At 35.2% G+C, this 14,210-nt stretch overlaps 1 protein-coding gene and 1 long non-coding RNA gene across 7 annotated transcripts; one reads left to right on the top strand and one right to left on the bottom strand.

Annotated features, from left to right (window-relative positions):
* The first annotated feature begins 3,174 nt into the window (after window positions 1-3,174).
* Window positions 3,175-6,727, top strand: LOC112002917 (receptor-like protein kinase 7). Its single transcript, XM_024035070.2, has 2 exons — window positions 3,175-5,980; window positions 6,103-6,727. Exons 1-2 carry the CDS (start codon window positions 3,430-3,432, stop codon window positions 6,510-6,512), a joined length of 2,961 nt encoding a protein of 986 aa, XP_023890838.2. The 5' UTR covers window positions 3,175-3,429; the 3' UTR covers window positions 6,513-6,727.
* A 1,191-nt stretch (window positions 6,728-7,918) lies between these two features.
* Window positions 7,919-13,353, bottom strand: LOC112002918 (uncharacterized). Of its 6 annotated transcripts, none has more exons than XR_002881913.2 (7): window positions 13,341-13,353; window positions 12,306-12,398; window positions 12,118-12,153; window positions 11,457-11,526; window positions 10,381-10,421; window positions 8,533-8,615; window positions 7,919-8,240 (listed from the first exon to the last, which is right to left on the bottom strand). It is a non-coding gene; the product is annotated as an uncharacterized LOC112002918 (long non-coding RNA). The 6 variants fall into 6 exon arrangements; XR_010631738.1 differs by lacking the exon at window positions 13,341-13,353 and adding an exon at window positions 13,104-13,269; XR_010631739.1 differs by lacking the exon at window positions 13,341-13,353 and adding an exon at window positions 12,870-13,092.
* Window positions 13,354-14,210: the final 857 nt, after the last annotated feature.

The raw sequence follows: 14,210 nt of genomic DNA, 5'->3' as shown, positions 1-14,210 counted from the left end.
TTGTAATTTCTTTGCACAGGAGGCAATGACATGCCCTTCATCATTCCTTATAACCACGCCAGCCCTTGACTTGTTATCTTAAATGAGAAAATGTTTAAAAAAATATATAGGAAAAATTGGAAACAAAAAAGATAATGACGTAGCTACTAATATGGCTCAACTGAAGCGTAGCAACAATAAATGCTATACTTCAACTTTTAGATATTGTGGGGTCATGGGCCCAGATCATACAACTGGATTTTGGGCTTAAGGCCCAAGTCGAGGATAAGGGGGCCATCCGAGGATGGGTAAGTATAGCCAAGGAAACCCATGCTAGTGGATAAGGAAGACAATATTGAACATAATGGCCTAGGAGTTTTTGCCGAGGATGAATTTGTCCTCGGCTAGCCAAGGCCGAGATTTGTAAAGGATGCTTGCCATCTAAAGGTGCGATCCATGAAGTTCTGGAAATATGGATAAGCATTGCAGGAACAAAAGACAAAAGAATCCCAAAATATATTAGGAAAAGCTGCTGTCATCGCATTGAATGCACCCCAGCTAACTCCCTGGCCGCATTAATGAGGAAGTGACCTCTGCACAGTATTATTGCAACTTTACAACCACCCCAGAAGACTTCTAAAGGGGGTTGATGGGACAAGTATCAGGATAAACCATCAACTGTTCACGTGTTGGGTAAAGGTGAAGGAATAGATGTAGTATAAATAAGGGTAGAAACTTAGAGAAAGAGGGCCGACAATTGAGAGAGAAAGCACTGTAGCAATCTCAAGAACTCTTGTAACCATTCTCATCCGATATTTACTAAAACAAAGCCCATCTAATTGTGCCGAGGACAATCTTTTCTTGATAAACTCAGTTCATCTCTGTTTGATTGTCATGAACACCATATTAACTGTTATCCATGCACTAAAGCCTAGCTCTTTGACTCACTCTCTACAAATTCATTGTACTGGGCTCACTAGGCCAAGATCCCATACATTTTGGGGCCTGGTTTGAAAATTGTGTCCTTACAGATATATATCGAATGGAAAAGAAAATGTCAAATTTATAGTAAGATGTTGAGAATAAGAATAGTTAAAATTAGGGGTGTTCACCAAACCGCACCAAAACCGCCCGTAAAATGGCATAACTGCACCGCACCGCTACTATACAGTTTGTGGTTTTATAATAAGGAAACCGCACCGCACCGCACCCTACCCTCCCTATATATTAATATATTTATTTTTTTAATATTAAATATATTATTAATAGTTTAATAACCTTAGTTTTCAACAAAAAAAAAAGTTAAATAACCAAAGCAAGTATTGATTAGGAAAGCTAACTCAAAATAAAGAAAAACTAGTTCAATAGTTTAAAACTTGGCTTAAAACAAAGGGAAAAATTAGTTTTGGGTTGGGCAAGAAAAACTCAAAATTTGAAAAATATACCGGTTTCAAACCACATCTTACACATCGCACCGCACATGTGACCACAAAAATGAGGTGCAGTGTGGTTATGGGGCTAAACTCTAAATCGCATTACACCGCACTGCACTGCACATGTGATTGCAAAAATGAGATGTGGTGCGGTTATAATTTTGGCTAAACCAAACCGCAAAGTGCAGTGCTAAATATGGCCTAAAACCACACCGCGAACACTCTAGTCAAAACAAAAGAAGATAAAAGGGTAGAGAGAGTGATATTAAGGTAAAAAGTAGTGAGGAGATGAAAAGAAAAAATGGAGGGAGAGTTTTGGAAAATTATCAATAAAAATAATGGTTAAAAGATATTTATATTTTTAAATAATAGAGTTTTTAAGTTACCTTAAATGAGAAATGTTTAAAAAAGATATGTAGGAAAAATTGGAAACGAAAAAGATAATAACGTTGTTGCTAATGTGGCCCAGCTGGAGCGTAGCAACAATAAATGCTACATTTTATCTTTTAGATATATAAATATGGAATGAAAAAGAAAATGTCAAATTTATAGTAAGATGTTGAGAATAAGAATAGTCAAAATAAAAGAAGATAAAATGAGAGAATGAAGGTAGAAAGTAGTGGAGAGATAAAAATGAAAAAAAGGAGAGAGAGTTTTGGAAAATTAATAATAAAAATAATGGTTAAAAGATATTTTAAATTTTAAATAATGGAGTTTTTAAGTTATCTTAAATGAGAAAATGTTTAAAAAAATATATAGGAAAAATTGGAAACAAAAAAGATAATGACGTGGTTACTGATGTGGCTCAACTGAAGCGTAACAAGAATAAATGCTACGTTTAAGCTTTTAGATATATATAGATATAAATGATTGTGTGACATGTTGTTAATAAAGAGTAAATGAGCATTTGTATCAGCTTGTGTAAAATACTTCATATCATATTATTTATTTTACATTATATTTTATTAAACTATTATTTCTTTATCAAATTTTTAATACCCTCCCAATTCATCTCTCTCTCTCATTCTTTTTCTCTACCAAAAATCACAGCTTCCCCATATCAATTTTAGCAAACTCAAATCAATAAACACGACATTGATCAAACTACGAACCATTAACATAAATCAAATCAAACCAAACCAAACAGTCCAAACCCATAGACCAAATCAAACTAAATGCATAAAAACATATCAAACCCATAAACCATATCAAACTAGAAACATACAAACCTAGATCAAAGGTAACCAAACAACCTGAACTTGGATATGAAAATGGAGCTATTGCACAGCCAACACAAAACTACATAGACTCAAATATTAAAATATTATTTCTTTATCAAAATTGTATACTAAATCTACCTACATCAAATTATATAAAATTGTGTAAAAATACATAGTTGTTACAGACTTGCAATAACTTTATAAATATACACGGTTTTGAAAAGTAGTTAAATAAAAATAGAAAAAAGAATCTTCTTGTAGTAAAATAGACTATGACTAAATAGTAAATACCCGTAGACAATTCATGTACACAAGTCATGGTCGTTAAAAAAGGATGTACCTTTTTCCTACCCTCATGTCACAGCCGTACTAACCGTTCAAAATAGTCAGTTTGTATATTTTCACGACAATGATTTCAACTTTGAATTATATTAGGGATATAATTTTTCAAACAATTTTATATCACAATTTGTTATATAACAAATTATGATTAATAAGAGTATGTCAGTGGGTCATATAACAAATTATGATTAATAAGGATATGTCAGTGGATCAGGTAAAGACACCCCCTTGCCCCTCACAACTCCTCACCCGGCGAATTATGACATACAATTATGCTAAAAATTGTGTCCCTTCCATAATTCTTCAACTTTTTAAGTGAAAGTGAGACTTCCCACGATACTGCTAGTTAAAATGGCACCTATCTTCAGCTTCAGAGTTAGTTCTCATTCTTCTCTAAATAAAGCTAAGAACTTCTAGACCCACAAAAGTCTACACCATTCCGTCCACCACACGACATGTCGTCCCGGCCGTATCTCTACCATTTCTATTTCCTTTTTTGTTTCTTTTCCCTTCTCGCCGGGATCCAATCCGATGACCTCCAAATTCTCATGAAACTAAAATCCACCCTTCAAACACCAAACGCCAATGTCTTCAATTCCTGGGAATCCAGCAATTCCATGTGCAAAGATTTCGCTGGAATCACCTGCAATTCAGGGGGTTCCGTTACTGAAATCGAGCTGTCAAACCAAAATTTAACAGGGGTTGTTCCTCTTGATTCAATATGCCAGCTACAATCACTGGAAAAGCTTTCCCTCGGGTTCAACCAATTCAATGGTCCAATAATGGCTGACTTGAAAAAGTGTGTCAAATTGAAGTATCTGGATTTGGGCAACAATTTCTTCTCAGAGTCATCGATTCCAGACATATCCACTTTGGGCCAATTACAACATCTGTATCTAAACAACAGTAGTTTTTCGGGGACTTTCCCGTGGGAATCACTGCACAACGTTACCGGTCTCATCGAGCTCAGCGTTGGAGACAACTTTTTTGAACCTTTTCAATTTCCAGACGAGGTTTTACAGTTTACAAACCTGACGGTGCTTTACCTCTCCAATTGCAACATACAAGGAACGATTCCAACTGGGATTGGAAACCTTAAACGGCTAACCAGTATGGAGCTTTCTGACAACAACATGACTGGAGAAATCCCTGCAGAGATTGGAAACCTCGTTAACCTCTGGCAGCTTGAGCTCTACAACAACTCTTTCAATGGAAAACTTCCTGTCGGTTTAAGAAACCTCACAAAGCTTAAGCTGTTCGATGCTTCCAGAAACCGTCTTGAAGGCGATTTGTCTGAGTTGAAGTTCTTGACAAACGCGGTGTCTCTGCAACTATTTGAAAACAGTCTCTCTGGCCAAGTCCCAGCCGAGTTTGGTGAGTTCAAAAACCTTGTCAACCTTTCTCTGTATAGAAACAGCTTCACCGGTCCCCTGCCTCAGAACCTTGGCTCTTGGGCCAAATTCGATTTCATTGACGTGTCTGAGAATTTTTTTACCGGTCCAATTCCACCAAATATGTGCAAGCAAGGTACCATGAGGGGGCTTCTTATGCTTCAGAACAATTTCACCGGTGAAATTCCGGCGACTTACGCAAACTGTCCCACGCTACGTCGTTTCAGAGTCAACAATAACTCGCTTTCTGGTACTCTTCCCGCTGGAATCTGGGGATTGCCGAACTTGAACATAATTGATATCACATTGAATAACATCGAAGGTCCAATTACTTCTGATATCAAGAATGCCAAGTCTCTTGGCCAGTTATTTGCGTCAAGCAACCGGTTATACGGTGAATTGCCAGCAGAGATTTCAGAAGCCACGTCTTTGGTTTCCATTCAATTGAATGACAATCAAATTTCGGGCAATATTCCAACCAATATTGGTGATCTGAAGCAATTGGGCGCTCTTCAGTTACAAAACAACAAGCTATCTGGCGCAATCCCGGATACAATTGGTTCTTGTTATTCTCTCTCTGATATAAACATTGCTAATAATTCACTTTCCAGTGATATTCCGTCTTCAATGGGGTCTCTACCAACTCTTAACTCTCTGAACCTGTCATATAATAAACTTTCCGGTCAAATTCCAGGGAGTTTGGCATCTCTTCGGTTAAGCCTTCTCGATCTTTCTCACAACAGTCTAACGGGTCTTGTACCACAAGCTCTTGCAATTGAAGCTTATAATGGTAGCTTTGCTGGAAATTCAGGACTCTGCAGCCTTCGTATCAGCGCCTTCCCAAAGTGTCCCTCAGGTTCACATATGCCCAAGGATGTTCATACACTAATCATTTGCTTAGCAGTAGGTTTGGCTCTCTTGCTCGTGGCTTTGTTATGCTGCTTCAAGTTAAAGAAGAGTGAAAAAGATCATCAAAACCGTTCGTTAAAGGATGAATCTTGGGACTTTAAGTCGTTCCATGTGTTGAGCTTCACAGAGGATGAGATTCTTGATTCCATCAAGCAAGAGAATCTAATTGGAACAGGTGGGTCAGGGAATGTGTATAAAGTCGCAGTCTCTAACGGTACTACAGAACTTGCGGTGAAACACATATGGAATACTGATGGCAAAAAGAGCCAGAGCACTACACCGATGCTTTCTAAACGAGCCGGGAAATCAAAGCAATTTGACGCGGAGGTGCAGACTTTGAGCTCAATAAGGCATATGAATGTGGTGAAGTTGTATTGTAGTATTACCAGTGAGGACTCAAGCTTGTTGGTGTATGAGTATTTACCAAATGGGAGTTTGTGGGATAGGCTGCACTCAAGCCAGAAGATGGAGCTTGATTGGGATACAAGGTATGAGATTGCAGTGGGAGCAGCCAGAGGGTTGGAGTATCTACATCATGGGTGTGAGAAACCTGTGATTCACAGGGATGTCAAGTCTAGTAATATATTGCTGGATGAGTCTATGAAGCCAAAGATTGCTGATTTTGGACTTGCTAAGACTCTTCAGGCCAATGGTGGCAGGGATTCAACCCATGTAATTGCGGGAACACATGGCTACATTGCTCCTGGTTAGTGGACATCCACTCCGTATTTTCATGTGTTTAATTTTTTAAGGCTATATTTGAATATGTTAGTTTTTTTTTCTTTCAATATTCGTTATGATTTTTCTAATGAGCTGTTGATTATGCAGAATATGGATACACGTACAAAGTGAATGAGAAGAGTGATGTATACAGTTTTGGAGTGGTATTGATGGAGCTGGTGAGCGGAAAGAGACCAATAGATCCGGAATACGGTGAGAACAAGGACATTGTGAGTTGGGTTAGTAGCAAAATAAAGACCAGGGAAAGTGTATTAAGTGTGGTGGACTCTAGAATTCCTGAGGTTTCAAAGGAAGAGGTTGTTAAGGTACTGAAAATTGCAGTTCTCTGCACAGCAACACTTCCCACTCTTCGACCCACAATGAGAAGTGTCGTACAAATGCTAGAGGATGCTGAGCCGGGTAAATTGGTGGGGATTGCGATTACCAAAGATGGTGCTAGCAAGAGTAGTAGGAATAGCGGAGTGACGGGTACAGGGAAATTTAATCCAGACTCCTAAGCTTCCAAAATTTGTCATTTGGGGCTCAAGATTTTTGGTCATCCCCATCCTTCTGCTTCTTGTAAGTAACATGTAGCATTACTGTGTAGTAGATGAGAGTGAGACTTTGAGATTATATTACAATATTAGCTGAAGCCTGTGGCAGTTTACGTTTGTAATTTGCGAATGTAACATTGTAAAATAGCGTAAGAAAAAAGAAAGTGATGGTTGGTGAATCTCTTTAGGATTTGAGTTCATGATTACTTTTGGTTCCCATCCATAGCTTCGCAAATGAGAGGTGTGGTGTAATTCTGGAACCGAAGGGCAACATAGAATAATAGATATTAAAATAACCTCTTCTAAAATATGCCTTTAATAAGTGTAAAGAAGATTTTTTTGTTTACTTTATTTTGTTATCACTTTGGATGGTAACAACTAACAAGAATATACGATGCAGTAACTTTTTTTTTTTGGGGGTTGAAAGGATATTGCATTAAACAAAAAACTAACCGGCCTCTAAAACAGAGGAAACAACCCGGTCATACAAAGTTCCAGCCGCATCAAGGCTTAGAAGGAGAGCTACATCAGAGGGAGGTTCATGCAAAATGGAGAAATTCTGACTAAGAAAAGCATCCCGTCTAGCGAGGGCATTCGCACACTTATTCCCCTCTCTATAGCAGTGCTGAATCCTAACTATGGGGATGTTTCTAAGACAATTCCTACAGTCAGCCACCAATACATCAATATCATTTGGATTATTCACCTCTTTCTTCAAAAGATCCACCACTACCTTTGAATCAAGTTCAATCACCACCGCTTGGAGTTTGAGAGCAATACATAATCTGATTCCATCTCTAAGGGCCCAAAGTTCAGCTGCTACACTAGTTGTGGACCTGATTGCACGTGCAAATCCCTTCACCCAATCACCCTTCTCGTTCCTAATAAGGCCACCTCCACCAGCCAAGCCGGGGTTGCCCAAGGAGGATCCGTCTGTATTCAGCTTAAACCAGTTTGATAATGTAGTAACTACAGTTACTACATCACATCAAATGAACCCTATATCCTCATTTTTAATAACTTGATGGTACATCACATCACATTGTTCCATCTAATTTGCAATCTTATATTATTTCGTATATTTGAGATATAAACCGCTTGCTTTTTAACTATACCAGTTTGGATCGCATGTGCAAGACACATGCTGGCCATTACATAAAAATAGTAATATATGATAAAATATAAAATTTATTCATAAGACAAAACAAAGATTTAAAAAAAGATATCAATTTTACGATTTAGGAAGGAAATTTATAGATTATAATCACATAGTACATATTTCAAATATGACATGTGCTTAGAAAACATGAGATCACAAAGTTGAGCAAATATGGTGTCCAGAAAGAACTCAAAAATAATAGAAATAAAAAATAAAAACCTCATCGTAGATCAAGAGGGGACCTGTTTTTTTCTGCCAATAGAATGAGACAAAGTGATACACAATATATTAAAATGTATATGTTTGTCTTCATATGCCTAATTGTTTGTTCAATATAGTTCACAAAAATAGTCTTCCATTGTATTAAACTTGAACCACATATTCATTTCTTTTGTTCTGTTGGATCGTAAACAAAGATGTTGAACCTATCTCGAGAGTCTCCATGGATTCAAATATCGATCCCTTAGATGGATAAAAAAAAAAATTCTATCAAAAGAACGCACAACAATGCTTTCAATATCCTTGACGCCATCCTACAATCATAAAAGTAACCATGTAAGCTTTCTATATTTTAGTAAACACAATGAAAAAATATAGATTTTAAAGGTAGCTAATTGAGCATGTAAAATTTATAAAATTGTTGTGTTTTGATACCAGTGATGCATGAACAATCCTCAAATGCTGAACATGACAAATTTGGTGAGGGCTTGAATTAATGATTTTAAATATCATATTGAGTTGTAATTCTCAAATAAAAAAGATACTAATTTAAATAACTCAGTTATTTATGGAGTATTCACAGTAAAGGAAAAAATAATAACTCACTTATATTTACATGGAAGACATCATCAACTTTAATATAGAAATTCTGCATCCCACAAATAGCATCAGCAGGTGAAAAATATATCCTGCTCACAAGTAACACTAAAGTAAAGTCAAATGGCATTTTCTATTTACCAAATTGATACAGTGAATTTTTTTTTTTTTTTGAAGTGATAATACATGCAGCTGTTTAAGGTAGGCAATAATGGAATGGCAAAATATGAAATTATGTCCTCTGCTTCAATAGCTCCCTAGAGTACACCCAATTAATGAGGCATTAAAAATGAGAAGAAAATGTTTAATTAATTATCCATTATGTCTATACTCTCAGGCATTCATAATGAATATCAGTTATTGGAAAGACAGTGGCATTTGCAAATAAACATGACTGGGCTGCAAGCTCATATGAAAATTTTGAGAACTAACCCATAAGAGAAAAAAAAAAAAGTGCTTGAAACAGAAATGAGCAGAGATTCAATTAGGACTCCAAGAGATTGACTTATGTTTCCACCTCCAGGAAAAAATGATTATGCTTCATGATTGAATAATCTTCTTGTTAAGAAATAAGAGTATTCAGCTAAGAATTTGTGGTGGAAAAAATGAAAAGAAATAGAAAAGAGGATCAAATGATAATTGGGCAACCAAAAATAGTTTGCAGTATTATTAGAAAAAAGTCACGAGGATCTGAATTTAAAATAAAGATATGCAGGCATAAATTGTGTCCACTTATTCAATATTAGCATCAAAAAGAAAATTAAATGCTGAACCATGACCAATGACAGAACAAATGATAATGCCCTTCTATCCGAAGCTTCCTTCTCTTCTCACCTATTTACCATGTTTCCAGAAGCAAAGAACATTAACAAACTAATCCAAATAAACAACTGGAATAGCATAAGAATAATGCAAAAAAACTAAGAGAGAAAGCAGGAAACCAACCTATGATTCTTGTGACATTTATGTCACGCAAACTGAATCTCATCTTGTCCAGCTACTAAAAGTAGTATTCATTCCTATGGTCATTAGATACTCTCTTTTTCAAGATGATTCATTCCTTCTTCTCTTTTTAGACAAGTTTTCAGGTTCATTACAGACGATTTATTTCTTTTTTAGATCTTGTTACAAAGGAGAGACGCTTCCTATAGACTCCTGAGCTGCCCTTGCAATCTCTAACTTGAAATAGTTTATCTAATGTCCTACATTCAACATACATTTTTGTTATACATCGATGATTGGGGGTGGGTGATTTGAACCTTGAATGGCTCTATTGGAGACACTAAGAATTGCCAATTAAGCTACAAGGCTCTAGGCATCCTACATTCAACATACTAAGATAAGTGTTGCATTTTATAATACTTCTAAATGAATCTCTTTTTTTTATAAGTTATACTTCTAAATCAAACTGATATAGCTTGCACCCATACTATAAATCACAATTTAGATCTATCTCACATCTACAATCAAAGGTGTCAAGTAAATTTATTATTACCACAAAAATTAAAGAAGACCCAATTATTATATGTCATGAAACAATGAAAAAAGATTGAAAAGTGCCTTTCAATGCCCTCAAAACATTGAAAAAAAAAAATGCAGGACACCCAGATCAAAACAGGACAGAAATCACGAATTCAGAAATTCTAAAGTTGTTAATAAAACATGTAAAAAATAATTCAGACCTCAGAAAACCATTAAGCGCAGTTATTTTCAGTAACCAAATCTCACACTCTTCGCCGCTTCCATCTCATAACACACACAAATAATCATCTTTTTTTTTTTTTTTTCCCTGACATTTTCAAAGAAAAGAAAGGAGCATGGACATTGCTATAATTGAAAGAAAATGTGAAATCTTACCAAAGTAAAATTTTGGGCTGCTCCAAGAACACTTTCTTCAACTGCAATTTACATAAATGGTGAATTTAGAAGCATAATAAAAATCAGCCTTGGAATCAGAATATATTCTCTAAAGGGGGAGAGAGATAATCTCAAGGTTATCTCCCGGACAATATCCATAAAAAATCTCCTCTTAACTTATTCAAATTTATGTAAGAACTCTTGAAGACAAAATATTGATCAGTGACGAAAGTTACAAAAAACCCACACGAAAGGTATAAAAAAGACTTAACAGATTCACGAATTTTGGGTTGAGAAATACAAGAGCATAACTAATGAAATGCAGAAACTATGTGGCCCTCAAAAGTCTCATCTTCTGCTTTTTTGAGGTAAATTTTCTAAATAGGAAGGAATGGATTGGGTGTTTAGGAGACGTGAAGAAGAATGAGAAGACAATGGAAATAGGAGACACTGATACACTATTTTTTTAGGGTAATAGATATCTTCATTAAAAAAAATACGTCATGTTCACAATGATGAACAGAATGTACTAGAAACAAATACAAACAAATCAAACAGAGATAGAATGCACAAAATCAAAAATGGAAATACATTGTGTAAATCCCCAAGAACAAGACCACCCAAACAATGTCCCAACTAGCAAAGACTTCAAAAAATCCGCAAATTTCTCAATGTCCTCAAAAGTGCGGGTAACACAATATGCCTAATTGTTTCTTCAATATAATTTCCAAAAACAGATGTCTTTCACTATACTAAACTTGAAATTAGTATAGTGACAATGTTGAACCTATATTGTTCCTTCATTGTTTTTCTTCTAATAGATAATGGAAAAAGACAATGTTGAACCTGTATCATGATTCTCCTTGGATTTCAAATCTTGTTTCTCTTAGATAAGTAAGAAATGTTTCATTAGAAGAAAGGTTGGCAAATCTTTCAATATCCTTGATGCCATCATACAATCATAAGACTATAATAGTAACAATGTAAGCTATATATATTTTGTTAAAAATAATGAAAAATATAGGTTTTTAAAGTTGTTTTGTTATGACATCTGTAATTAAGTATTCAATACTTACATCTAAGGTGAGCTAATGTACTAAAAGCAATGTGCCACGTTGCGTACATCATCGGGAGTGATGATATTTTCTGCCAGGAAAAAAAATGTGTTTTCAATCAGATAGATACAATGCAGATAAATATACATTTCAATTCATATGCACACAAAGTTTTGGTCCATATCAAAATACCGGGACATGGGAAAACTGAAAGAGTTTAACTTTCAGATTCTCCTTGAGTGCCTGTCCAAACATTCAATTTAATACCTTGTGTCAAGTGTCAACCTAATAACGAAATTAATAACATAAACAGAGTGTGCGTGTGTCTGTGTTTGTGTGTTCACGTGTGCGCATTTTAAGAAAGAAACAAAGAGAGTGGGAGACACTTGTACTGCAACAAGCTAAGATATGCAGAGTCAAACCCAAGACTCCTACTCCTTGAACACTGCTGGGTTAGTATTTAATTTTTGTAATAAATAGAAAGATGCACATAGACACTCTATCATCTTCAATATGGGATGTGCACAAACATGAAGTTTACCTATTCAACAACATCTAAAATCGGCACAAAGCTAACATGAATAAAGCAAAAGTTTCCCGTCTCTAAAATGAGAAGTATTCGCGAAAAGAAGTCATTTAATTATACTAAGTTAAAGTTAAAGTTAAAGATCAGGTTTCTTACTCAAGTATTTGTATCAATATAAGAAAACAATTGATCCTGCATGAACAAGCAAAAGTAGTGTTATGAAATTTAACCAAAGAGATATACGATGAACTGTTCATTGCTCAAGTTAAAATTAATACTACGTTAGCATGAATTAAGGGCATCAAAGTGATCAAATAAATTAAAAAATTACAGATGCACCATACTGGCCATCCAATGTATGAATTGCATTGAGAGGATCCTTGTGATCATCAAACTCAACAAATGGATATTCCGGTGGTCTTTGAGCAACCCAAACACTGCAGAATTTCATTAAGATCTTACATCATGCAGCTATCAAGTTTGTTCCCCAGACAGAAAAATGCGTCAACATACAAGCACACATATGTTACCCCCTCACCACACCCCACAAAAAATAAAAGGGAACAACTTTCTATTTATTCCATCGGCATTACAAACATAGAAATATCACAGCAAATAGTTATGATTTATCCTCATCATGCTTCACTAAGAGGAATTTCGATAAGCAAGAATCACATGACATAGAGTATTAATATATATGCAACTTAGACTTGGCCCAGAGTTATGTAATTAAAGTACAATAACTACAGGTTGTCATTTAATTTGATCATGCCAACACCAACACATATTAATGTCAAACACAAAGATTATAGTAGACCTTAACTCAATTAATTCTCAAAAATAATACGGTTATCACAAAACTGGCATACATTAAAAAGTAAAGTAAACAAAATTCTTGCATGACTAACAATTTCATGAAATGGGACCAATTCGAACGGAAACATTTGCAGTGAAGCATTCAAAAAAAAAAAAAAAAAAATGATCAAGGGATTTTGTAAATTGGAACTAAAAGCCCCATTAAGTAGAAAACTGGAATTGGGGCCTTTTAAGTTCCATCTAAAATTCAATTCCAATCAAGGTAAAGTCTAGAACTATCATCTGATCCAATTCTGACCATTGAACAAAAAGAGAAAAGGTAGTACCCTGCACCCTGGACCCCATAATGTAAAAAAGGAACTGGGGACTTATAAAATTAGTAAGATATAAGAATACATATAACTATGGAAAAAATAATAATGAACTTAGATGCTTTCCTCTTGGGCATTTTCAGAAACAATTCATATCCTTCTTTGTATGCATTGGTAACAAAGAAATAGATAGTCAGTGTTATAATATATATTAAAAAAAAAAAAAAAAAAAAAAACTGCTGAACAGCTAACCTTGAAGAAACCGTTCCTCGGACAGGTGATGTCCTCCTCGGACTGGAGATATCCTCTTCGGACAGAGATGATTCTCCACAGGAGGATCCCACTTCACTCTGGGCCCTGCATTCTCCGCATCTTTCTCTTCGGATGTGAAACAGTCCTCTCCTGGGTGTTCGGCCCATCAACTTGGGCCTAATGCCCTTATCCCCCACAGTTTCAAATAAAGTTATCTTTTTATAAATATGGAAAAAATTGTACTCATGGTTTCAAGTAAAATATCAAATCATATAAAAAAAAAAAGTAAAATGTCAAATGCATATATATCTATGTATGAGAGAGAGAGAGAGAGAGAGAGAGAGAGAGAGAGAGAATTTAGCCTTATACAATGTTCATTTGGGGAAAAAATTGCCTTTTAATTTTTATCGTAGTCTTTTTATAAAACATTTAATAGAAATAAATTTTTGTTTAAAAGCATATTATTATCTTTTTGTTATACATGTAACATAAAAATTACTAAAAACTATATCTTTTATGCCATATTTAGCGAATAAGCTATTGAAACATTATGGAACACCGGACACACAATTTCTACTTGGTCATAGAGATCAGCCCTCCTAGAAAGGATTTTTTGGGTCCATATCCCATGAGTTTATGTTATATCTTTTTCCCTATTCTTATGAAAACTTAAAAACCACTAAAGCCTTTTACAAAAAACAACTAGCTGCCAATTGTGTGAAAGCATGCACCAACTTTTTTTCCTTTTTCCCACATACAAACATGGTTTTTCCCCCTTTGAACCCAAATTCTGAGTGTCCTTTCTTTCATTCTCATGCTCTTTTAATATGATTAATTAAATGTTGTTTTGATAATATTTTTTATCTATAA

Source organism: Quercus suber, unplaced genomic scaffold (genome assembly GCF_002906115.3).
Source record: "Quercus suber isolate HL8 unplaced genomic scaffold, Cork oak 2.0 scaffold_238, whole genome shotgun sequence".
NCBI classification, from domain to species: Eukaryota; Viridiplantae; Streptophyta; class Magnoliopsida; order Fagales; family Fagaceae; genus Quercus; species Quercus suber.
This window is presented reverse-complemented; position numbering and strand designations above follow the sequence as displayed.